Source organism: Ambystoma mexicanum, chromosome 13 (genome assembly GCF_040938575.1).
Source record: "Ambystoma mexicanum isolate Mex_15411 chromosome 13, UKY_AmexF1_1, whole genome shotgun sequence".
Classification (NCBI taxonomy): Eukaryota; Metazoa; Chordata; class Amphibia; order Caudata; family Ambystomatidae; genus Ambystoma; species Ambystoma mexicanum.
In genome coordinates this window covers 365,186,096-365,213,396 of record NC_090938.1, presented here as the reverse complement: position 1 = coordinate 365,213,396, position 27,301 = coordinate 365,186,096, and the positions used below count along the sequence as shown (strand labels likewise).

At 49.7% G+C, this 27,301-nt stretch overlaps 1 protein-coding gene across 6 annotated transcripts in view; it reads left to right on the top strand.

Annotated features, from left to right (window-relative positions):
* The window catches only part of ABHD4 (abhydrolase domain containing 4, N-acyl phospholipase B), a 313,526-nt gene that overhangs the window by 160,465 nt on the left and 125,760 nt on the right, over window positions 1-27,301 (top strand). For all 6 annotated transcript variants that reach the window (XM_069633882.1, XM_069633878.1, XM_069633879.1 and 3 more), the window contains one exon: window positions 11,004-11,115. In XM_069633882.1, coding sequence (XP_069489983.1) covers window positions 11,004-11,115 — 112 coding nt within the window. The remainder of the gene's footprint in view (window positions 1-11,003; window positions 11,116-27,301) is intronic.

Genomic DNA, 27,301 nt, shown 5'->3' with positions numbered 1-27,301 from the left:
CCGTTCTGAATTGGCAGTCATGTCTTGCTCCCACTCAGTATACTGCGGTTGCGCACGGCGACCGCGTTGCCTGGCTCGACCCCTGCGGGACCCATGGACCTGGTGTCCTCGCTGTGTTGGCACCGCCCGCGGATGCACGACTACATGCCCCTGTCGACGTGATGTCCCAGGCACATCAGTGACTGGTGTGGAGGGTGACCCTGCGTCCCGATCCACCACGAGCGGAGGAACCAAGACTGTCTGATCCCTCAGTGCAGGTGTCGCAGACAGAGGAGTGTCCACATCAGAATCACTCACCCCTGACACATGGACTTGATGCTCATCCAACTCAATATGGACGTCAGAGTTGTCATCAAGGCTGGACTCATAGGCAGCCAGAGACCAGATGGACTGTAGCACTTGGGGGTTTTCGTAGCCTACCACCCCGCGACCCCCACTTGTGCCGGGTTGATGTAGTGGTAACAACCCTGTGTCTGGCATGACAACACCATCCTCCGCCTCCATTGCGTCATCACCTGAAAAATAGAGAGAAAAAAGGTCACTACACATGTCAGAAGCACACAACACACACACACACCGACAACAAACGCATCAGGCAGACATGTGACACACAACATATAACCTGGCATGCATGCTGGGTCAACTTTGAATTGCTTCTGTGATCAGACCTGTTGAAAGGTGGCAGTTTCCATGGAAGTGGGTCTATGCAGTGCAGAAAATGTGTACGCCACTCACTACCTACATGTACAAGGACTCCATGGTGTGTGCCAGGAAATGTGAAGGCAGTGCAAGGTCAAATTCAGGCATCACGTGCATTGTGCATTCAATGTGTACCATATCTAGAAGCCAAGCACCCCTCCACCCCAGTACCAAAGCAGGGATGCCTAGCATGGTATCAAAAGGCTGACCATACACCTGTGTATTGACAGGCAGTGTTGACTGGCATCAACAGCTTAATGTGATTCAAGTGACAACACTGCAAATGATGGGACAGTAAGCAGGACACATGATAACTCTGGAGGCCGCCCACATGTGAAGAAGATACAACAACAGTTTGACAGAGTCGTTGGCCATTGAACAGGCTGAGGCCTGTGAGCCACACAGATTGTCAGACCCTAAACATGTGTGCAACGCAGTACTGAGCCACAGTTGACATGGGAAGGCTGATGAGATGCCAAGCAATGTATGTAACCAAGGACTTGTATTACAGTGATCATCCAATCAAGGACACATAGGGGCATGCGTGCAATGCACATGGAGCATGAATGGGCACTCATGTCCCTGCAGGATTTCTGACCTATGCACAGTACAAGTGAGATACCCTGCATCAAGTACTAAGGCTGTACCACACGGCATATTTCTGGCAGATTCTATGCTGGAAGTTAGCATCTACACAGGACGCATGAACAAGAAAGTACACATTGGCAAGATTGAAGCAGACCAGTGAAAAGGTGGAACTGGGGTGCAGAGTATGGGAGGAGGGGCAAGGGAGCATGCCTACATGGAGTCCCTGCATGCAGGCAGAGGAGACATGCATCACGGAAGCATTGCTTTACTTACACATCAGAACCATGTACACGTCACATGTAGTGGCAATCATGCACAACACATCCCACAAGTGAAACACACACGTCCTCAACAAACACGCATCAACACTCACTGGACTGGGCATCAAAGTCCAGCATCTCTCCCACTCCTTCGACCAATTCAGGTGGTATGAACTCCGCAACGAGTGCCTCATGCGGAGTGAGCTCTTCCTCCTCTGGTGCAGGCCCACCGCCAGTCACCAGAGTCAAGTTGTAATTAGAGGCACGCTTAGCCTTAGTGCTGCGTTTGATGTCATTCCAACGCTTTTTGCACTCTTGCGCACCTCATGGCCGAATGAACAGACATGTTCCGCAACATGCTTCCAGTGGGTGTCACGTTGGGCAGCCGTAGTCTGACTATTGGCACCCACTAGCATGTCACGGCTGTGGCCCCGCACGTAGCCCACGAGGAAGTCCAGTTCCTGCTTGCAGAAAGGCTTCCTCGACGTGCAGGAGGTCGTAGCTGTGTGTGGGGTCCCAGCCTGTGCTGCAGGTGCAACCTTCCTCCTCTTGGACTGTGGCGCAGACCCTGGCTGGCTTATGCCGCCCTGACAAGTATGGCCAGTGGTTTCGGTGGATTGAGCCAAGGGAGTGGCAGGTGGAGGGACGACCAAAGGCCTGACTTGTGTCAGTGGCAGCTGGGTGCCCTCTAATGGACCCTGCGCAGCAAAATCAGCTGTGGCAGGGACATTGACCGCAACGGTCCTGGTTGGCAGACTCACAACTGGGGTGTTGCTGGGTGCATCTGCCCCTGCACTTGCCAACACCCGGCTGTTCGGGGCAGCAGATGACATAACTGCCCCAGGGACACGTGTCTTGGTCTGAGCAGCCCGGCCTGCCCCTATGGTTTCCCTCCTGGCCTGTTGGAAATCTACCAAGGGCTCCTCAAGTGCCAACGCAGCCTGCGCTGGCAGGCCCTGAGCCTGGGTGGCGGTGTCCACAGCTGCACCTGCAGCTACCACTACACTTGGGCCCGTGGCAGTCGATGGAACGGACTGCCGGGTCACACGGGCGCCAGTGCCAGATGCAGAAGCTGCATCCCCTGGAACAACAGGGGGTGGTGGCATGACTGCACCGACACATGGCACAACATTGTGCTCAAGTGGCGCACCCCTGCCTCTTCCCCCTCTGTGGCCGCCCTGGACACCCTGGAGTCCAACCTACTCCCTGGTCACCACGGCCACGTCCCCGACCACGTCCGCCACGAGGAGTACGCCCAGTTGAGGCGCCCCTCACCTTTGGTGGCCTCCCAACCATAGCACAGATGTAGTAGTGCCGGCACAGATGGAGTAGTGCCAATGGGAGGTGTACATCACAATTGACCTGGGCAATTGGGGTGAAGGGGGTGGGAAGCAAGATGTTAACAGCCCCCCTGCACCTGCAAGGCTGTATGTGACCCCGGTGATGTAGTGACGTGTCACGCAACGCTCAGGCACCCCAAAACTGCAGTAAAACCGTGCACGCAACCCTGCAGCCTACGTGCGTGGATTCAACCTCCCGCAGTACGTGGTGGCACCCAGTAACACGAATAACGCGTACGCGTGGGACACGCAGGCTACTATGACATCGAAAATGGGTGCGATACACAGGGGCACCCGCAGTGGGAAAAAGAGCGTGTGCGACTCACCGTCTGCCTAGCGCGATGCAGAAAAACACGCGTAGCCAATACCCCCGCCAAAAGAAGAGATACGTCCTTGATAGCTGTGAAGTTGTGATGGCCCGCGAAACAACAGGAAGCAGCAACACACGTCGGTCTCCACGAAAGGCACGTACAGCGAATTGCTGGCCCAGCTCACCTTTAACCGTGCTGAGGGAAACGCCTGCGCGCGTTACGCGCATGGGTCCTTTCCTCGGATTACACGCAGACGTGCAGTTTTTCACGCGCGCTGAAACGCCCATGCACGCCTGCGCGCGTCACGTCACAGGGGCGCTTGCGCTTGAAGGGCCTTCTGTCCAATGAAATTGCGTATGCGTGCAGACGCGCTTACGCGCTAAGGGCCTTTCCTCGAATTACATGCTGACGTGCAGAATTTTCACGTGCCAAATCACTCCGTATCAAGCTGGCCACGCGTAAGCACACGGAAGACCATGCTCCTGCCCAGAAGGCCGAATTACTGCCCCCCAGAGCCCCGAGCACGCTCCCAGCTGCCATCTGCTGCTGCCTGACCGCCTGCTGCCCACGTGCCCTGCCATTTGCTGCCTGCACATCAGCCAGGGGTGCTGTTGCTGTGACCACCCCTGCTGGAACCGAAGACTCCCGACTGGGATTCCATCGCTCCACAGCCCAGCCCCAGGACCCAGTTGCCCACCCACTCCTGCCTCTGGGGTTGTCATGTCGGGCACTGCAACATCTGGCACCCCCGGCCATAGAGGCAGAGGGGCACCAGCTTCAGTGCCAGGGAAGTTGGTGTCCTGGTGGAGCAAGTCCTGGGGCAGTATGATGCCCTCTTCGGAAGTTCCCGCGCCGACAAGGAAGGACGGACTCGGATCTGGACGGACATTGTGACTGCCATCAACAGGCAGGGGGTGGCAGTCTGCGACTTCCAACATGTCAAGAAGCGCTGGGAGGACTTCAGGTCCAGGACCCTGAACAAGGCCCGGTGCCTCTTGAAGGCAGCAGATGCTAAGGGGCGCCGGGGCCACTTGTCGGAAGATCAGATGAGGGTCCTGGAATGCATATCCCCAGCGCTCCACGTCCAGGTCCTTGAGAGGCAGACCCGTCTGGAGTCGAGCGGTAAGTGTACATGCATCCTGATTGTAAGCTGTGCGTGTGGTGATGTTTCAGTACTGTGCAGGTTGCACATCTGTTTGTATGGGGTCGTGTATGGGTCGGGGTTTACAGGGCCGTGAGGCTAACACATGCGAGGGCTGTCATGTGTGAGACATGGATGGTGCTTGTGTGTGTAGGCTTGCATGCCAAATGCAGTTGTGTGGGCACACATGTTTGGATGAATGTGTATGTAAGTAGACATGTTCGTGATGTCACGCATGTATGTTGTTTTCAGCTGCATGTATCAGCACTGTGTACATGTGCATGTGTGTATTTGACAAGGGTGCAACAGTGATGCAACATGGATGCATGTGACAGCGGGATGTGGAAGCCTGATTGGCAGATGTGACATGGATGCCCATCTGAACACTGCGACACTTGGCAGAGGTGTACACATGCATGCAAGTGTGGTGGTGTGTGTACATGTGTAGTGCACTCCCTGTGTTGCATGTGATGTCTGGCTCAGCTTTGCCTGCTCATGCTGTTGTATGTGTATGGATGGTGCTGGCAGTTGCGATATGGCTGTGGTATGGCTCATGTGTGCAAGTTGAAATGACATGTGTGTTGGGGATTGTGATGGCATGTCTGAGGTTTGCCAATGCCACTCATGTACAACTGTCATGTGTGTATGGGTCCATTGTACAGTGCCCTGATGCCTGTGTTTTATTTCTCTCTGTCTGCAGCGTCAACTGATGAAGAGGGCGGAGAAGGTGCTGTGGAGCACAGCGGCAGGGATCCCACCGCCAGCCGGAGACGCAAGGCCCGGCTCCCCTCCCAGGTTGTGATCTCGTCGGGGAGTGAGGAGTCCGGTGCCGCGTCCCAGGCCGCAGCTGCCGGGGGGAGGTCCAAGAGGCGGAGGTTGGAGTTGGACTCCTCGGCAGCAGAAGGGGCAGCTGGGACCCCACAGGGCCCAACGGGGGAAGATGGCACGGAGTCATCCAGGTTGGTGGGGGGTTTGGTGGAGGAGGAGGCCGTGCAAGCAACAGAGACTGGGTCTGGAGGTGGGGATTCCACTGGTGCTAGTGGTGCAGTGCCGGACCAGGGACAGGAGGCAGCACAGGCCGCCACGGAGGTGCCTGTGTGCAATCCTGTCCCTGATCCTGTCCCTGCATCATCTTGCACCAGCAGGGATGCATACGTCCAGACCCGTTTTCAGGCAGGGGATGAGCTCACGACAACTGGCCTTCCTCTGCCTGCGGACGTAGTTATCCGGGTCCGGGTTGAGCCTGTCCTGACTGGTGTGGCGTTGCGTCAACGGGCCATGCGAGGTGACCTGCAGTCTTTTCATGAGGAGACTGCACGTCATCTCGAATGGCTCGTTGACCGCGTCGGCCTACTGGGACAGGTCACCCAGGCCGGATTCCTCCGTTTGATGGGGCTTGCTACGACCCCCTCCTCAACTGAACCCCCTATGCGCCAGTCGTCCTCCGTGCCATCTTCCCACCCATCAGTCACCTGGGTGCCCTGTGGAGCTGCCTCTGACGGTGGGGCCAGGCTGGTGGAGGAGGCATCCCTGCCACAGTCGGGAGTCGGACGTCCAGCAGGGGTGGCCACATCAACGACTGCACCCCAGCCAGCGGAGGATGTGCAGGCAGCAGGAGGCAGTGCACGGGCAGAGGCACAGCATCAGCAGCAACGTGGTGGGAGCCATGATGGCTCGGGGCCTTCGACATCGGAGTGGCACGCATCGGCAGGAGGGCAGGAGGACCCAGGACGGAAAGTGTCTTCCGTGTGGCAGCGGTTGGGCCACGCCATAGATGCGGAGCGGTAGCGGGCGGAAGAGGCACAGCTCACGATGGTCAGGGCGGAGAACTCCATGCGGAGGGCCCTGAGGCGGGCCAAGTGCCTTAAGGCAATCCGCAGGGGGTTGGAGGTGGACACACCAACGGCCCTGTGAACCCTCGGGGCCGTGGAGGAGGACCGCCTCCGGGACATTGAGCAGGAGTTTGATGATGCCCTGGCCCGGGACATCCAAAAGTGAGCCGTCGGACTAGCCCGCTGCCCTTGTAAATAGTTCTGTAGTTAGTGATAGGTTTCCTTTGGTTTTGCATTTTTTTGGACCTTTTGGACAATTGGCCACATTTTTGTATGTCGTTTTTTTTGTTAGGTAGTGTTATTAGGTAGGTTTCATTTCTTCTGTTGGGATCATGGACCCTGGCTTGTTTATCTGTATATAGTTGACTGTTGGATTTTCATTTTTTTTTTACAATTTACCCATGGAGCAATGGCTTTCAATTATAATTTTCCATTGGATTTACTTTTGTGGACTGTGACTTTGGACACCTTTCCTTTGGATTATGATTTTTGGTTTTGCATTATTTCACGGACATGCTGCTTTTTATTTTTTTAAATTCCCATTTCTGTTTGTTTATTTTTGATTCAATTTATGTTTCTTTTAATACATATTTTTTGTTCAAACTTCAATGTGTAGTATCATCTCATTGGTTTCATGCATATCATGATATGGGTTTTGAGATTCACTGACACCCATTGGGTGTATGTGAGGGACATGTGTTCATTTCCAATCTTGCAATTGGGGTTCTATCATGTTATTGCCATTTCTAAGTGGGTGGATGCAATACTCGGGTGGGTGTTTGGCATTTGGAGGCTGACCATAGGGGCCAGGGATCTAGATTGTGATGACATGTTGGCTGGGGGACATGAGTGGGGGCATGCTGGCAGGTGCCCCACAGTGCTGGGGGGTGGGGGTGCAGGGGGACATGAGTTGGGGCCTGGTGGAGGGGTGCCCCTGACTGCTGGGGGGTGGGGGTGCAGGGGGACATGAGTTGGACATGAGTGGGGGCCTGCTGGAGGGTGCCCCACAGTGCTGGGGGGTGGGGGTGCAGGGGGATATGAGTTGGGGCCTGGTGGAGGGTGCCCCTGACTGCTTGACTGCGGGAGTGCAGGGGGACATGAGTTGGACATGAGTGGGGGCCTGCTGGAGGGTGCCCCACAGTGCTGGGGGGTGGGGGTGCAGGGGGACATGAGTTGGGGCCTGGTGGAGGGTGCCCCACAGTGCTGGCGGCTGGGAGTGCAGGGGGACATGAGTAGGACATGAGTGGGGGCCTGCTGGCAGGTGCCTCGCAATGCTGGGGGGTGGGGGTGCAGGGGGACATGATTGGGACATGAGTGGGGGCCTGCTGGGAGGTGCCTCGCAATGCTGGGGGGATGGGGATGCAGGGGGACATGAATGGGACATGAGTGGGGGCCTGCTGGCAGGTGCCTCGCAATGCTGGGGGGTGGGGGGCAGGGGGACATGATTGGGACATGAGTGGGGGCCTGCTGGCAGGTGCCTCGCAATGCTGGGGGGTGGTGGTGCAGGGGGACATGAGTGGGACATGAGTGGGGGCCTGCTGGCAGGTGCCTCGCAATGCTGGGGGGTGGGGTTGCAGGGGGACATGATTGGGACATGAGTGGGGGCCCGCTGGCAGGTGCCTCGCAATGCTGGGGGGTGGGGGTGCAGGGGGACATGAGTGGGACATGAGTGGGGGCCTGGTGGAGGGTGCCCCTGACTGGTGGGGGGTGGGGGTGCAGGGAGACAGGAGTGGGAGCCTGGTGGAGGGTGCCCTGCACTGCTGGGGGTGGGGGTGCTGGGAGACATGTGTGGGGGCCTGGTGGAGGGTGCCCTGCACTGCTGGGGGGTGGGGGTGCAGGGGGACATGTGTGGGGGCCTGGTGGATGGTGCCCCTGACTGGTGGGGGTGGCGGTGCAGGGAGACAGGAGTGGGGGCCTGGTGGAGGGTGCCCTGCACTGGTGGGGGGTGGGGGTGCTGGGAGACATGTGTGGGGGCCTGGTGGATGGTGCCTGCACTGCTGGGGGGTGGGGGTGCAGGGGGACATGTGTGGGGGCCTGGTGGAGGGTGCCCTGCACTGCTGGGGGGTGGGGGTGCAGGGGGACGTGTGGGGGCCTGGTGGAGGGTGCCCCTGACTGGTGGAGGGTGGAGGGTGGGGGTGCAGGGAGACAGGAGTGGGGGCCTGGTGGAGGGTGCCCTGCACTGCTGGGGGGTGGGGGTGCTGGGAGACATGTGTGGGACATGAGGGGGGCCTGCTGGCAGGTGCCCCACAGTGCTGGGGGGTGGGGTGCAGGGGGACATGTGTGGGGGCCTGCTGGAGGGTGCCCCACAGTGCTGGGGGTAGGAGTGCAGGGGACATGTGTGGGGGCCTGGTGGAGGGTGCCCCTGACTGGTGGGGGTGCAGGGAGACAGGAGTGGGGGCCTGGTGGAGGGTGCCCTGCACTGCTGGGGGGTGGGGGTGCTGGGAGACATGTGTGGGACATGAGGGGGGCCTGCTGGCAGGTGCCCCACAGTGCTGGGGGGTGGGGGCGCAGGGGGACATGTGTGGGGGCCTGGTGGAGGGTGCCCCACAGTGCTGGGGGGTGGGGGTGCTGGGAGACGTGTGGAGGCCTGGTGGAGGGTGCCCTGCACTGCTGGGAGGTGGGGGCGCAGGGGGACATGTGTGGGGGCCTGGTGGAGGGTGCCCCACAGTGCTGGGGGGTGGGGGTGCTGGGAGACATGTGTGGGGGCCTGGTGGAGGGTGCCCTGCACTGCTGGGGGGTGGGGGTGCTGGGAGACATGTGTGGGGGCCTGGTGGAGGGTGCCCCACAGTGCTGGGGGGTGGGGGTGCAGGGAGACAGGAGTGGGGGCCTGGTGGAGGGTGCCCTTCACTGCTGGGGGTGGGGGTGCTGGGAGACATGCATTGTTGATCAGTAGTGCAAGGTGACATGTGGCTTGGCTGGGGGGCATGCCCATGGTGGATGGGCTGCCTGCGGGACATGAGCAGGGGTGCAGGGTAGTCCCCTGTGGTGTGGGCTGCCTGCTGGGGCCGTGGAGGTTGTAGAGCGAACACCTGGGACGACCCACACAGCCAATTCACGTGTAGTACTCCCCGGAACCCTTGAAATACACGTACCCTGCTGGAATCGCATGTGAGACTTCCCACGCACCCTGAAATACACGTACCCAGGACATTCGCGTGTGAGACTTCCCGCGCACCCCTGAAATACACGTACCCTTCCGAATTTGCTTGTGAAACTTCCCGCACACCCCAGGAATACACATACCCAGGACATTCGCGTGTCGAACTTCCCGCGCACCCCTGAAATACACGTACCGTGCTGAATTCGCGTGTGAAACTTCCCGCGCACCCCGAAATACACGTACACAGGACATTCGCGTGTGGAACTTCCCGCGCACCCCTGAAATACACGTACCCTGATGGAATCACGTGTGGAACTTCCCGCGCACCCCTGAAATACACGTACCCTGCTGAATTCGCGTGTGGAACTTCCCGCGCACCCCGAAATACACGTACACAGGACATTCGCGTGTGGAACTTCCCGCGCACCCCTGAAATACACGTACCCAGCTGAAATCGCGTGTGAAACTTCCCGCGCACCCCAGTAATACACGTACCCCGCTCGCACGGGGCCAATCGCGTGTGGAACTTCCCGCGCACCCCTGAAATACACGTACCCTGATGGAATCGCGTGTGAAACTTCCCACGCACCCCTGAAATACACGTACCCTGCTGAATTCGTGTGTGGAACTTCCCGCGCACCCCTGAAATACACGTACCCTGCTGAATTCGCTTGTGAAACTTCCTGCGCACCCCAGTAATACATGTACCCCGCTTGCCGTGCTGGTACAGGGTTAGCGCAGCCCTTTGCGCTGGATTGGGCATTTTGATGGCTTTTCCCTGCGCAAGGGGCGTTCTTGGGGGCGTAACTGACGCTGCTGCAGGGTCGCTGCGCCACTGTGCGCCACGGCTGGTTTTGGTGGCTGGAATCCATGAATACGCTGTGCGCGGAAATGTATTTTAGCACACGCGGCTGGCGCAGGAATTCGCACGCGCACACTGTGCGCCAGCCGCGTGCGCCACTTGTGCGCTTAATTCTATGAATTACCCCCTTAGTGTCATTAGAGCGTCGCACTGTAACCCATGACCAAATCATCTGGAAGCTTTCCAAAAGTTATAAGCACATATAGCAGTGGCGCAGTCTCACCTCAATTGGAGAGAAGCGCGGGATATCTCTGGCAAATCTATAGATGAATGCTCTCGTGACAGCTGCCGACCGGCATGCAAGGCGAGAAAAAGCAAAAACCAAAGTTGCTCAATCACCAGCCAACTGTGCCGCTGCTATATTTGAAATGGGTATTGATGAAGTTGTTTACATATTGTCCACCCTTGGGTGAGATAATATTGTTCCTCCTTGGTGGACTGTGTTCATGGTTGGGGAGAATTAGGTTACTAGTTGACCTTCTTGTGTGCTCCATCCAAAGTACATGCACAGCTCCACTCACACTAGAGGGCTAGGGGCGGGGATCCCTATACACTCCACCATATCACCTCTTGGGTATGTCTGCCTGTGGCATTGGCCTGGTAGGATGCCTACCACAGGTGGAGAGGGGTCTTTGCCCCGTGCTCCGACAGGGTCATATCCATGTGTCCAGTAATCTCACTACTCCACCTGAACATGCCAAGTTTGATGTTGTGTTTGTCGATTACTGCCCCCTTAGTCCATTCTCTACACACCTAGATTTCTTGTCCCCTGCTGTTACTGCTTGATTCCCTTAATATGTTGCTCGATTACCGTGCCATGTTCTATGTCGCCTTGCTCAAAAAGAAAGATTAATTGCTTAATTTATGCAGGGCCTGGACTTGTGCAGAAATTTCGTCCTGATTTTAAGCGCAAGTTTGCAGAGTTCTTCGATGACGAGACCATTTCAGAGTATATCTACCACTGCAACGCGCAAACACCCAGGTAAGGAGCAGTTATCGGACATAAATCTATTGTGTCAAGAACCCCCACTGTATTTTATGTTGATTCAAGGATCGTTTCCCTCATGGAAACTTAACCTGACAAGGAAAGCCAAGGATAACTTTGTTTGGACATATTTTGTGTTTTTAGTGGCAGTGTGTTCGACATGTTCAGTTTGGTAAAAAAGTTAACTACATCAAGTTCGGCTAATATTTTGGAGTATAGTGTTGCTTTCACGTGTGTAATTTTTGTACTTACTGGTTTTCTTCCTGTTTGTTGAATCTCGTTGATGTCTTCATTCTCCCTCTCGCCTTTCCCTCTTCTTCTCCCACTCCATCTCATTTTCCATCTCTAGCCTCCCCTGTTGCACCCCTCTTCTGTCTTACCTTTCTCTTCTACCACTCCCCCACTTAGAGGTGAAGTTCCTGCTGCCCCTGCAATCCTTTGTTTAATATTTGTTTTTTGGTTATCTCCCACTGGTACTTTTTTGGTTTGACCAATTTTTATGGTGCTTTCACCACAAAATTGACAAAACCATTGTTATAGAAGAGAGAGAGGGAAGAGTGGTTCTGAACTGGGAATTATCTGTTTGGCGTAGCAACCAGCAATACCACGGCACAAAAATCCAAATCACTAAAGTTTCTTTTTCTAAACTCCTCCACCGTACTTCCCATTGAGCACTTCTCTAACAATATTTGCTCCGATGAGCAGCATTGTAAGAGGCAAGTCAGGTGCCAGGCTTTCCATTGCCCGGCCGCGCAGTGATTTGTAAGGTTGCGACACAATTTGGCTATTGACTGCAAATGTTTTCTAGTCTCCCCCCCCCAAGGCTGTCTCTCTACCCCCACCCACCCCACTCTCTCTGTACACCCAACCACCAATCACACCCCCATTACATGCGCTGGCTGGGTTTTGTTTGGCTTTTTTGAGCTGCTTTTGCTGAGTCGTCCCGAGGCTGCTTTGTTCTTCATGTTTTCTTCTCTCAGCCAACTACTACCACTACCCACCTCCCCCTGACCCCACTCTCTCTACCCCAGCCACCCTACTTCAAATCTTTCTACCCTTACCCACCTTAGCCCAACTCTCTTTACCCCCCTGACACACACTTTCTCTACCCCACCTACATTAACCCCACTCTCTTACCCGCACCGACCCTACACACGCACACATTTTCTACTCCCATTGAACCCACCCCCACTCTCTTTACCCCCACTAAATATGCTGCACATGTACATGCAAACGACTCAGGCTAACATATTCTGGGGCTGTTCACTTGATGTCCACCACCTGGTAGGTGCCACACAGTCAGTTTACATTGAGCTGGTTTCCTTTGAGAGGGGGCACTAAGGGCCCCTCTGTGGGTTGCCCACACTGGGCAGGTGGTTGCCTTTCAAAAGCAAGTCAGGTGCACATGTGCAAACACTGTCGGTGTGGTAGGATCACCGCTGACATTTTACTGTCTGTCCGTCTTCTGTGTGTTCGCTTGCGCAACAGATGGTCAATGTTCAGATGTTGAAACACTTGTGTATAGGCGCGTTATAATTGCCATATCATATCATATCATATATTAAGGGAAGAGCAATTTCGTGTTTCATATCTAAAAGGTATAGATTGGGTGAGAAGATATCCTTGTGCTGGGTGTGCGCAAACCTGAGTGATCAGGGTAGGTACAAGAGAAGAAGTTTGTTGTGTGGTCTGCAGCAGAAGTGAGAATGCAGGGGGAAACTTCTCACTGTCCCCTAAAATGAACTAGAAACACTGGTAAGTGTATCCTCACTAATTGCGCTGACTAAAGAGATGCTAGTTAAGTCAGTTAGCTGTGCATTTCAGATATTCTTGATAACCAGGTTAGACAACCAATGTTGAGAATAACAAATTATACAAAAGAGAAGTACTGCATAGACACCATTTGGGTTTATCTAAAACAACGTATATTGCATCTCAAAGAACATATATTATTCTTGATCCATTTTGTGAAAGCAAAAGAACATCATCTTGGTAAACACCAATCAATAAGGTCACTGAAAAACTGAAAAACGCCTAATCCATTTTTTGAAAGCCAGAAAACATCATGTTGGAAAAAATCAATCAATAAAAGTCACTGAGAAACTAAAAAACGCCAACACGTGTTTCAACCCTCTTGGGTCGTCTTCAGGGCGCATCAATGGTTGAATTACTGAAGTCCAAACATGAATATTACAAACAACGTCAACACGTTAATTCTTTAGAATGAGAGAACAGAAATCATAAATGGCAAAATAAAATGCATCCAATTTCAAAGAGAGCGAGAAAGGGGAGTAGGGGGAAGGAAGGGTAGCGGAAAGAGAGAAAATAAAACACTGATATTAGTTAATGTTTTGAAGCCATATTGTGAACAGAGGACTAAAACCTCAAACATTTGCATATAGATAGTCACGGGTTGGTTGGTTCATTCCATATTAAGGGTGCTGGGCCAGTGTATAGCAGATGAAACATTTGGTGTATATCATCATACTGCGCCAAATTCTATGTTTAACTTAATGGTATTCAAAAGATGTCACTTGTCAGTCGTCCCACCATCCAGAAACACTGTTAGAAAAACGTAAATGAAGATACCTGACCAATTCTGGCGGGTAAGATAGTCAATTTGGTTATGGTTCCATTCACAGAATTGTGAAGCGTTAGCTTGGGGTGTGTTTCGGGGTTGAGCAGTGATTCATATGCACCTGAAAAGGTAAATGATGTTTCCAAAGATGCATTTAGATTGAATGCCCAATATTAAAACTGCTTGTATAGTTAGTGTTAAATTGTGGAAATCCTAAAAACCAAGACGAGGCTTACCTGCTTTTTCATTTCCGTGCTGTAAAAATCTTAAATGTTAAATGTTAAATGTATTTGTACCACGCACCGTCACCAACGGAGTTGGTCCCCAGGCGCTCTGGCGGATCTGCAAATGAGAAGGTGGGATGGGTTAGTGGGTGAAGCGGGAGTAGGATAGTGAGAGGAGTGGTGTTCTGTTGGCAGCTTCAACTCCGTATACACTGGGTGCTGAGCTTCGGTGCAAGTATTGGATCGACGTCAGTCATTGTGTGCTGTTGGGGTTGCTTATGTGTTGTTGCAGTGTTGTGAAGTGAGTGCAGGTTGTTGTGCGAGAGATGGTTGTGTGAGATTTTTGAGTGAGATAAGTCTGCAGAAATGCTGAGTTTTTTGCTAGTCGGTTTGTATGAAGAATAATATATGTTCTTTGATATAATATATACATTCTTTTAGATAAACCCAAATGGTGTCTGTGCAGTACTTCTCTTTTGTATAATTTGTTATTCTGAACATTGGTTGTCTAACCTGGTCATCAAGAATATCTGAAATGCACGGCTAACTGACTTAGCTAGCATCTTTTTAGTCAGTGCAATTAGTTAGGATACATTTCCCAGTGTTTCATATCTGAAAGGGTTCACTCCTGCACATACTGAAGCCAGACTGAATGTTTAACTCATCCATGCCTGGGGCATGGACCCTTTTAGTTGAATCTTCCTCTCTTTCATCTGTGTTTGTCTGATGTGTATAGGAAGAGGATTAGATGACTTTTGATCACACAGACTTACCAGGGAGTTTGTGGGAGTAAGTGAGGAGCATATTCATAATAATGTATTTCTTACATAGCCCTACACACCCATAGGTCTCAGAGCACTGAAATAACAGAAGACATTATTTTCCCACAGAGTGGTACTCAATTTATTGACCTCGGAAGTATGAAAGGCTAAGTTTACACTGCTGGGATTCAAACCTACCACAGATAGCAGGGCTCAAATTAAGATTGGATAAGCAGGAGCTAAAGCAACTTCTGGGTATTGTGAGAAACCAAATGGTGTCTCACCCGCTAGTCTTCGGGGACTAGTTATCCAGGTGGCCAGGACACGGCCATCGCTTTTGGATCCAGTTCCTGGGGGTGGATGAGTGCAAGAGAATCACCTGGGTGAGGGGTGTTCGGGGCGTGGGGGTGAGGTAGCCGATGGTGAGACCCAGTATTCCCCCCCTTTTTTTGTTCATCTACCCCATCCTATTTTATAGGATTTTCCCAACTCTCCCTCACCCCCCTCTTTACACAAACACTGGGCAGAGGAAGAGGGTGACTGAGAGTAGCCAGACTAACTCTCTTACATCATACTGGAGATGTCCTGTTAATTGGGTCAGGCAAAGTCAGGCACTTTACACTAAGTGCATAGACCTAATACCAATTAGCTCTCTTCACATGAATAAAAGGCAATACCTAAAGACACACTCTGAGCAAGGCGGAACATGAGTACGAGCAAAACTTCCTGGACAAAGGCACACCTATTGGAGCAAAGCAACAGACCAAGGGACAAGAGCAGCGGGCCAAAAACCCCAAGAGTTTCTTACTGGAGGTTGTTCCCACAAGTGAAGATTGCATTTTGTTTCAAGGATGCCAGTGACCCTCCTGGGTGAATGGCAGAGTTGGGGAGGTGAGGCCAAGCCTGTGCTACTAACCTTGACTCGTGAATTGGAAATAGCAATACAAGAAAGAGACGCACACAGCCGGTGAGTTGGCAAGTGACCTGAGAGACCAGTGTGTGTTAAAGCATATGAAGTAGCAACGTTTTATCTCAAGTGAAGGTTGCAAGCGTGTGGATGAGACGCAAAGAAAGACAATGAATGAACTTTGAAATAAAAGGTAGCTGTGAGATCAGCGATACTAAGTAACAGAGTGGTCGGGCGAAAGGAAGTAGGCCATTTGAAAGTCTCAGTGGAGGGTACATTGTTTAAAACTATAAAGCGAACAAACAGCAAAAGTGAATTAAGTTAGAGTAAACGTGAACTTTGAGTCGAAGTGGTCCTGCGGTTGTCTGTAAAGAGAGCCACGCACATTCGAAAGTCTTCAACATCCGAAAGGGGTATGAGCCCGATTGAGGGAGACCCGAAGTACAATAAGCTTGGAGAAGGGATCCTAGGTCTACACGACTTCAAAGACAGAAATGCCACCACATTAGATAATACCATCACACAACTGGGGCTTAAACAATGCATTGTCGAACCTACCCACGACAAAGGTAGAATGCTGGATTGGTTGGCTGACCTTAATTGCTCCACCTCAATACTTAACAACACACCATATACATGGTCTGATAGCATTGCATCACATTCTCGATAGAGACAGGCACCCTCTCTATTCCCCACACTGCGCTGGCCCCCCAATCTCTATCTAGGAACAAACTAAACATTTCTCTAGACAGCCTTCTCCCACTATTACACCCCATCACCGATCCTGCCCACTACATAGATCTGGATCCTCCCTCTCTGGTAGACCTATACAACAACACCATAGAGCAAGCCATTAATCAAATTGCTCTGCTTAAATTATGAAAGGCCAAACCTGCTGCTCACCTAAATAAATGGTTCTCCGCTGATCTAAAAGCACTTCGCAATGCTAAAAGATCTGCCAAAGCCAATTGGAGAAAATCCCCCTCAGCCCTTACTAGGGAAAATGTGTCCACGGCTGCGGCATCCTACAAAGCAGCCATCACGACTACCAAAAGGGAGATCTTTAATACACGAATTCAGAATGCCAAATCGGGTACAAAAGAGCTTTTCTCTATCTCAAGAGAACTGGAGACACCCACACCACCCCCTGCTGACTGTACTAAAAATAAAGCCTGGTGTGCCAACATCCAGAAAGCCCTCTCAGACAAGATAGCCTTATTGCAAAACCAAATCAAGATAAAAAAGAACAGCCTTGCTCCCAACACTCACTCGCTCAAACCATCCACCACTCACCTGCCTGCATGCCCACCTTTCCATTTCTCAACTGAACCTTTGAGGCAGTGGTAAACATATTAGTGGAGCTTAAACCTTCTGACTGCCAGGGCGACACCTACCCTGCTCCAATCATCAAGGAAGGGGCTAATGAACTAGCACCATTTATAACCACCTTGATTAATGCTTCTTTTAAAAACTGCCAAGTACCCAATAATCTCAAAGAGGCGTGGGTCATGCCTCTCCTCAAAAAACCCAACCTAGACCCAAACATACCGACAAATTACCGTCCCATAACTACGGTCCCTTTCCTCTTAAAGATACTAGATGGAGTAGCCTATCTACAAATTGAACAACACCTTGATGTCAATAACCTTAGGCCTGTGACAATCTGGCTTTAGACGCAGGCATGGAACAGAAACTGCCCTCTTAGATTTTAAAATCCGAATGGATGAAGCTAGAGACAAGGGCAACCTGCCCATCTTGCTCCTCTTGGATTTATCAGCGGCGTTCGCCCTTGTTGACCACCAAATTCTCTCCAAACAGCTCTCCACCACTGCAGCTTTCTCCCCCAGCACTACCAGTTGGATACAATCCTTCCTCAATGATAGAACCACCAAAGTCTTTGCCCCCACAGCGGCGGCTGAGCCACTTCACATCATCTGTGGAGTCCCTCAAGGATTTTGTACTTCACCAACGCTTTATAACTTATTTACAAAGCTCTTATTCGACCGTCTTGATAGCCTGGGTGTCACCTACACTAACTATGCAGATGACACTTAGGTCCTCATCACACTCACTGGATGCTATGAAAAAGATTCAGAGAAACTAAACAAAGTCTATCTTGAAATCCAGGCATGGATGCAACTCATAAACTCTGTCTGAATGACGACAAGACAGAACTACTGATTGTCGGTACTCAAGCCCGATTTAATAAACTTGACCCTAGGTACAACTCTTTTAACATCGACAGCAATATCATCAAGGTTGCCAAAGAGGTGAAAACACTTGGCGTTTATTAGACTCAACCCTCTCTCTCAAAAAACAAGTGAACTCCACAGCCTCCTCGACAGCTTACACTAACAAACTAATCAACGCCTGCAAACCTTTTTATGCACTAACAGATGCCTCACTCTAGCTAGGGCTCTGATCTTGTCCAAACTGGATTATTGTAATACCCTATTTCTAGGCTCGTCGGAGCACAACTTGAATAGATTACAAGTTTTCCAGAACAACGCCCTTCGCTTTGCCCTGAACATACCACGCTCCAGTCATATTTCATCCTTTAGACGAGACTCACTCTGGCTACCTGTACGTGATAGAATTAAACTATGTTCTCTCGTCATTACTCATAAATGTATGGCCAATACATCCCCCCAATACTTAACTGACAAATTCTCAAGACATTCCTCCACCAGTCCCATCAGATCTTCCCACCTACACTGCCTCAATATACCCAAGGATAACCTAAAAATGGCAGGAGGCTCAAGCTTCCCAGTGGGAGTAGCCAAATGTTGGAACTCCCCACCTCCATCAGAGCCGAACCATCTTTTTGGACCTTTAGATCTAGGGTAAAAACCTGGCTCTTATCCAGTATTTGTAGCTCTCATCTGAATGACTGTCCGCAATGCACCGTTCCTTGCCATCTGATCATCATTATCTGATCCTCAGTCTGGCACTACAACTCAAAGTTGCGGCTAGACCACTTGTAGTAACTGTAATCTGTAAATTTTTGTACGGACTATGACCATACAGAGAGCTATCTTGTCCCTGTACTGGTTTTAATGCTTATGTTCTTTGTAAATATCTTGTGTGTATACTGTAACTCTACGACCAGTGATTTGATATGTATCCTGTAACTGTATTCTGTAACTATGTAACCAATCTAAAGCGCCTTGATACCTGAGGGTTAAGTGCGCATTAGAAATAAAAAACTAAACTAAACTAATTGTGCCATGAGAGGTCTAAGCTCGACAGAGGGGACCTACGTGAACTGTGTGCTGTAAGGTCTGCACCCGGCAGAGGGGGACCTTTGTGAACATTTTACGTTACAATACCATTTTGAAAGTCAAGCAAGAGACTTTAACGTGGAGGACCAGGCAGGCCTCATTCCACGGTTTGGAAATGCTTAAAGTGTTAGAAACCGAGCCAGAGTGTGCCATCCTGCCTACAAGGACAGCCTTACTCCGTGAGGTTTAACGTGAGGAGGAGAGCTGGTTGAACTATCTTTATTCTTTTAAACACTGATTTTTCCTTTGCGTACATTTCCCCCTTTTTATACTTTTTGTACAAGAGATAGGGCAGGCATTAGGTTTTTGTTAGCATAGGCCATTTTGATTTGACGGACTCCACTAGGGCTGTTTTGTCTATCGTTTGATGGTCGAGACTACTCCCATCTTCGTTATTGGGCAAAATAGGAGTTTATCAGACCCCAACATTTTCAATAAAAGTTTTACAAATTGTATCCATTGTGTCAGTGTCATACTTGTGATACCATGCCTTCCCTACACTTGCAACACCAGAAAAAGAATTATGAGGTTGTTTTAGCTAATGTATAAGCTAACATAGATGCACAAATATTATACATGTCGATCTTTCTCTTTATTCTGGAATTTTATTTTAAGTGTTAATTATTTATAGAACCCAGTTTTTGACTTGATCCCAGGTGCTGTTTTTCAAAGTTTCTGACCCAGGTAAATGAAAGGTGGTCTCCTACCACTAGATCCACATCTACGTTTTAGGGAGGGAACACTGGCAGTGCTGTTCATGCTCAGGCATCCCTGGCATTATCTGGAATGCTCTTCTGAACAAAAAATTCTTAACTAAAGTCTTGAAAAATTCCAAAGAAACAAAGAGTTCACACAAATAAAATACACTGCCAAAAGTCTCTTCTTTGCTTGGTGAAAGGCTTCTTGCTTTACAGTTCCACAAAGAAATAACAGCACCAATTGAGTTTTCTGGACAACTTCCTTCCAGGAAAGAATAGATGAAGTTGACAAAAGTGCCTCTCCCACTTTTACACCAACTGCTTTACTTTCAACTTCTGCAGTGTCTTATGTACAGTTTGTCAAGATGTTCTCGCTTGAGATTTGATCCTCTCTCAGCAACTTCCTTCTGCAATATGACTATGAGAGTAGGTTTCTTTGCCCCATGGTTAGCTTCAATAGTTCTGACAAATTCTGACAGCCACACCCTTGCTACTGCTACTACAACTTATACTGCTCTACAATTTTCTACTACAGCGGCAGCGGCAACCTCAAGGATAGGCAATTCTACAAGACATCTACATAAGAAAGGACAGCCACATTACCTGTCTTGCAGCTACCATAGAATCTGATTTAGGCTTCGAGACCACTTCTTATTCTTCCAAACAGTCTTTGCCATGCAGATATGGAAACAACTTTGGCGAACAAGTACCCAGCTTTGTATACACCTTGCCTTCAATGGTTACCCAAAAGCGGTTGTGCTACCTTTCCAGCTTTGGATGAAGGCTCTTAGTTAGCCATCCATATATCCACTTCAGAGCACTGGTGTACAGTTCTTATGTGCGTGCGATGTACTTGCACAAAGGTCCCTCAATGGGTTTGGGTTGTGCTTGTTCTGGCTTCAGCTTCTACTACTTCCACAATCTCCTGCTTCAACCTTAAATGTGTTGCAAGATGTGTATCTTCTATTGAAAACAAATATAGGAAGCCTCAATTGCATTTCTGTATTGAACTGCCACTTCAAAGAGAGACGTGTTCCCACCTTTCTGTCAGTACTCAGTGTCCAAGGTATTGGGAAACATTGTCTCATGCGCGCAGTCCCTTTAAACAGTACTTGTAACTCTTTGGGGAAAGTCAGTTTAACTTTAATGAGGCTACCGGCAGCATTCTCCGTATTATCCAGAGCCACGCAAACGCTCGGCAACAAAGTATTGCTGATGTTGGGGAAAGAAAGGCTTTTCATGACACGCAAGATTTTCAGTTAAGCATGTGTTACTTTCCCATTGATAAAAAGACTTCCCACTTCTTCGGTTCATTTCTTCTCTCTTTTGTTTCAGTGCAAGTGCAATTAAAAGCTATCTACAGTTATCGGCAAGGAACTTCTGCTTCTAAAGAGTACTGAGCTTCCTTTTCTGACTCCCAATTACGATGACTGTGGGCTGCTGCGGCTTCCCGACTTTGTTTCATCTCCTGCTACTACTGCGGGCACTCTTGGGATCCACACCCCTCCGCTGCACGGGTGTCTCCGATCCAGCCTCATTAAGGGAGTGTCTCCTACTCTCCAGTTTCCCTCAGCCTGCCTCTGCACACAGGCCTTAGGAACAACTGCAACTTCAGCTCTGCAATCACATCAATGAGGCACACCTGGAAAGACTGCCTGTTGCTTCCATTTCCCTCTAGTGCTGCCGCCACAGCTATTCAGGATTTCTGAGCACAGAACCAGATCAGAGTTTGCATTTGAAAGTTGCCTCTCTACTCCGGCGTCCCTGTTGTGGTCACACTTCCTTGTGAACTGCTGGCTAAGTGCTCTGCTTCTTCTGCTTCTGCTACTGTCGACCTTCCAGCTCCTGCCCCAGCTTCCTCTCCTGCTCCTCTCTCCTGCAGCCTTTTCGGCCCCTCAGGTGGGCTAATTGGGTTCAGGCAGGCCCTTTATGATTAATTGCCTGACCTCGTCTAGAGTCATTAGGTTTGCCTGCCTGACCTGGACTCCTATCTGCCTCTTTAGCCCTCTTTTTCTTCAGTCTTCTTCACAGTCCCAGAGGGATTCTGGGACTTGTAGTCTGTTTTGGAACATTTCCGTTCCACTTCTCTTGAATGGCAAAAGGTCATAAAAAGTGCAGGGTTACAGGGGAAATTAGAAAGGGGTTCCTCCCAGTCATCCTGGTCCGATTTCTCCCCCCCCCCTTGTGATCCTCCCACAGTACACTACCCCCGGGGTTGGGATTAGAGAGCCTGTCTTCCCTTGGCCACATGAAAAGGTCCCAGACCAGGTTTCTGAGGGGAATCCCATCAGATCCTCCACAAGGCTAAGATGGATATTAAGGAAAGAACGTCATTAAGGGATGCCCGATGGGAATCTGAACCCCCTGTGTGGAGTGCAATGCCAAAAAGTTACCTATTTGCTGCTCTATTGCTGGCATGTAGATGATTTACAGCGGGCTTGGAAGATTTGAATGTTTACAACTCAAAGTCCAAGTACACCAAGTACACTCACCAAGTTCCCTAAGTCCTCATAGACCAAAGAGCTAAGAAAAGCGATTGAAAGGAGGGGTAAGTATGTAAGTTAAATAATGTATTGGGCAATGTTTGGTTTGAGGGATTATGGAACAACTCAAAGGTCAGGTTGTAACGTTCAAGGATCATTATTAAACAACACAAAAAGACTAAGGAACTAGGTAGAACTTAACAAGATAATGGGGTACTCCAAGTATGACGAGCAAACTAAGCTTTCTACAGGACTGTGTCAATCAGTCCTTAGCTCACTCCCTTATGCTCTGCCGGTGTCCAGTCATTTGGTCGACTGAAAACTGGTCGAATGACATTTGGTCGACGCAATTTGGTCGAAAACCAAATGGTCGAATTTTTTTTTTATTTATATATTTATTTTTCGGGTTTTCGTTTTTTAAAAAAAGGGGTTTTTAGAGAAAAAAAGGGGGTTGGGGGGACCCCCCAAAAAAATAAAAAAAAGGGGTGAAAATAAAAAAAAAAAAAAAATTCGACCATTTGGTTTTCGACCAAATTGGTTCGACCATTTGTCTGGTCGACCAATTTTTTTCGACCAAATGTCTGGTAACCTGCTCTGCCAGTTGCCAGTTAGAAAATGCATGTTTGTATGCTCTCCCTAAGACCATTTAAGTATTAGACTTATGTCATTTCTTTGATTCTAAACTAACGCTTAATGGCATGCTTGTGATGTTTTTATGTGCTGGGTTTTATGGTAAAATTACTGAAATAAAGCAAGAACGAACAAAAATGATGCATACAGTTTTTGAGGTTCAAGTGGCCTCTATTTATTGAAATTAATGCACAGAGGCTTCCTAAGGCCTGCCTGCCTTTCTTTCCTTCTTTCCTTCTTTCTTTTTTTTTTCTTTCTTTCCTTCTTTCTTTCTTTCTCCTCCCTAACCCATGTGTCCCTGAACCCGAAGATTGCCACAAGAGGTTGGTAAACACTCCTTTCTAAAATTCCTGTCTGTCTGTCTGGTTGTGATGCCCTGAAAGCAAAGACCTTCTCCATGTAACACCCTCTAGGAATTCCTTGGTGGCTCATATCCAATGTGCTTTTCTAATGGGTTAAGTGCTGTTTAAATACCCAGACTTCCATTTGCCCTTTCCTTTCACATCCTTATACACCTCACCTTGTGCTTCTCTTGGTCTCCTTTCCCTTTTTCCTAATACCTCACTCTCTTTCTACTTCTTCCACTGCACTCACTTCCTGCTACTTTCTACTACTCTCTCCTCTCTCCACTCTGCTACTCTTCTGCCACTTCTCACTACTACATCCCTCGTCCCACTACATTACACTCCTCCCAGTCTACTGCCACTACACTCTCCTCCCCAACCGCTACTACACTCTCCTCCCACTTCTACCCTTTCCTCTCGCTATACCAAATTCCACCCACAGCTTCTCCCACAGCCCCCGTCTTTCAATTAATCACCCTTCTCAACCACTCTCTCACCTTTCTACTCTCTCCCCTTAATCTCACTCCCTCCCCTTACACGCACACTCTCGCACACAAGTGACACTATCTCTCAGCAACCAATACCTCACCTTGCACACGCTTTTGACAATGCTCCTCTACGCTTCGCTCCACTGTACCTCCCTGGCCCTGCTGCGCCAGTATTTTGGTCGACCTCCCCTCTTCACCTCACCTGAACAACACACACTGCCCTGGTCATACATCCCCTTTTTATCCTCCTCCTGCTTTTGGCTTCCCCTACCAGCTGCTTCCATAGGCCAACTGCTGACTTTCTTTCCTCCTGCGAACAGGTTAGAGGCATAAAATCACATATATAGGGCCTTAAGTCCTGACCCTTTTTCATCTGTGGATCCCAGCATTTGGAAATGGTGGCCCACTGAAAACAAGTTATTTCTTAAGTTCCCGCTCTCCTTGACGCATTGCAGGTGGGATGTTCGTGGCATTCCCCTGCCTGTCCGCTTGATGCTGCCTCTCTCTCCTTTACACTGCAAGCTCAGGTCTCCTCAGTCAGGATTCCATGCTCCTCTGTAGATGTCACCACCACCTCTCATTCTCGGACTTGTCTGGATATGGACACGCTGCTGGACTTCTTGTGACTCCAGGTCTCGGAGGACCCTGAGAGTGTCAAGCATAACCCTCTTTGTGCCACTGGCAGACTCTGCCGCAGCATCCTCCAGCACTTGGGCCTAAACTTCTGTTGCAAGTTCTTGCCCCTTGTCCTGGGCACCTCCTCCCCATTCTGGTTATTGAACTTTCATTATCCCCTCCTCAATCTTATCCTCTTTCCTTTACTCCTAGATGATTCACAACACTTTGGTTCTTTCCTCCTCCCTTCTTATCTTATTTCATCTCCACCTCTCTCCTGTTCTACTTGCCACCAATAGCTCCCTTTCCTCTCCTCCTTTGAAACCTCCTCTCTGTTGGTCTCTTTAACCTCCATAAGCTCCTTGATACTTTCTCCATCTTTTCCTTCATTGCTTCCTTTGGAGCAGTCTCACTCTGTCTCTCTGTTTCTCTTTGCCTTTCCATCGCTTTCCAACTTACATTTGCTTCTCCACGTCTTCTCCACCCCAGGTTTTCTCTCGCCTCCTCTCCATTTCAGATTTGTTTTTCTGCCACTTCCTCTTCCTTGGTAATTTGCTTCACCTTCCTTGCATGCCATTTCTCCTCCCACCCTTTCTACAACCCCTCTTTCGCTCCTTCTCTACCTATGTTGTCAACTCTTTAACTTCCCTTTGAGAACTTTGCTCCTCCTCCTCGTTACTCCCCTCCCGCCTTACAGCCATCCTCTCCGCCTTTATAATCACTGCCACCGTTTTAACACTTCTAACCTTCTTGATCCTCCACCATGCACTTTCCACCTCCCTACACCTCCAACTTCTAACTCCCATACTTCTCGATATCAGCTGTGCCTTTGATACACAGACTGTTTCTTCCACATGAACAGTGATTGTTAAAAGGATATCAGCTAGATATGCTGATTACACAAGCATGTGGATTGAATGACTCATTGAAGAGCTACTAATTTTCCAGCTTGTTCAGTTAGTCCTCTGCTGCTCCCTGGGCCGAGCCTTTATCAAGGAGGGCCATTTATTTTCATGTCTTGTTGCTCAGCGGCACCACCACACTTGTTCTAACATGCTTTAAGTACTTGCACTGATGCGGTGAGAGGTAACACCTGTCCATTATGCACCAGTTCCCGTGGACATCCACATATTTTTCCAAAGCGTCTCAGTCTGAACTGCCACTTGTAGCAGGTCAGTAGATTTCACGTGGAATTTGGTAGGTATTTGTGGGCTGCAAAATAGGTCATATTTCAGATTTGCGCTGACAGGCATGTTTTGGGGGATTGAACAGGTCCCCACATGGGGCAGCAGGGGTTCCCTTCCACTAAAGGGCTGTGCAGAATCCAGGAACCCAATGTTGTATATCTTCGTTTGTTGCCAGTAGGACCTTGAACATTTGATCTCCCTGATTTAGAAATAGAAATGGACTGAGGGCCTCAGGTTCGGCAAGCTAGGTACAGCTAAGGATTCTGACAGGGGTTTTTGCTTTAAGGCTGATGACAGACTGTCTACCTTTTCTGTTGCCTACATGACAGAGCAAGAAGTGGCACATGGCCCCTAGGGTCACCTCACTATCATCACTCAGCCGCCAACATTGGACTTCATGCAAAACAAACTGCCTAATGCCCCCTGCCCCCACCCCTGCAGCTCCAGAGCGTCAGTGAAACAAAGCAACTGGGAAGGGAAATTGTTCCACAAGGACAGAGAACCAATAACTCATAGGCTAAAAAAGTGCTATTAGGAGAATCTTGCAGTTTAGAGATTGCCTGAATGTGTTACACTACTTTGTCAATAGCGAAAGGTACTGCAGATTGCAACAGCTGGCTCTGGTATTGGACCAGCACTCCACATTACTCGGGAACAGATGGGCAAAGTTGGAACCAGCTACCGTCAGAAGGTGCATATAGCACATTCCATTTCTCATGGCAAGGGTTAGGGATCGTCATGCCAGCTATCTTACTTAATGAAAGCGGATATTCTCTGATCAGACTGCTATCGCAGATGCTTGGTGCTGCAAGGCCATCTATGCCCTCTCTCTCATGGCAAGTTTGCAAAATGGGATAGCGGGGGCTGAGGAATCTTGGGCGACTATAAAGGGAATAGTCGTTATTCTCCTTTAAACAGTGTAAAGGCTTGATTCAGGTTGACAAGGGTGAGCACTTCATATATGCTCCGCTGATGCCCTGAATTGCCAACTGTGAGTTTGGACAGTAGAGTTCCTCTTGGATTTTGGCCTCCTAGTGCCTGTTCCTAGATTTTATAGGTCCCTTGATGAGGAAGATGGGTAGACAAAGTTGAAATCCATGGTCAAGATTTGGACAGAGATAGCTGTGGATTCCTGCAAACGATATTGGAAAGAGCTGGAAAGTCATCCCAATGTATCTCTCTATAAGAGTTACTATTGAAAGAAGACCACACCCAGCGGCTACATAAGATCTGCTCTTCGATCTGCACTTGATGCTGGAGTGAAAGTGGTGAAACTGGGAATCTCTTGCCCATTTGGTGGATCTGTGATAAAAACCAATTTCTTCTGAAAGGAGGTATTGGCCAAGCTCAGAGCTATCACTGGGATCCCGCTTCCAATGGACCCTTCTCTAGTTCTACTGGGATGTCCAGATCATGACAGCAACTATCCAATGTCTGGGAATTCTGCAAATTAGTGATTCATATGTTGAGCACCTCAACGCATGCCCTAAAGCAAAACTGGATGGTGCCGAAAGGACCCTTTGGATGTGGTAGGCCACCTTCTGGATCTTGGTTGTAACTGAGAAGAGATTAACCTTTCCGAACAATCAACTAACAAAGTAGAGGGACCCACAGTTGTGTTTCTACTAACAAAGTTTCAGAAGTTTTCAGACCATAACATTTTGCTATTGTGGATTTGACCCGATTTATTACTTCTCTTCAGTCATTGCAATTGACTCCGGTCAGCCAAGCACCATCGTCTCTCTGGATGAGTCTCCGGAGGTGTAAGTCAGATGTCACTCTGGGTTGTCTGTCCTGAGATATTGGGGTGGAAAATTCCTGTCTATCTTTAGGGTATTTTGTTGGTTACAATACTATATGAATTGAACTGGAGTTTTAGTCTGATCGGAGGCATGTAATAATCATTGTTTTGCGTGCTTGCAATGTTCAATTTAAAAATGTACACAAAGGTTTTCAATTGAGAATAGTATCTTTCTTTGAAAAATCA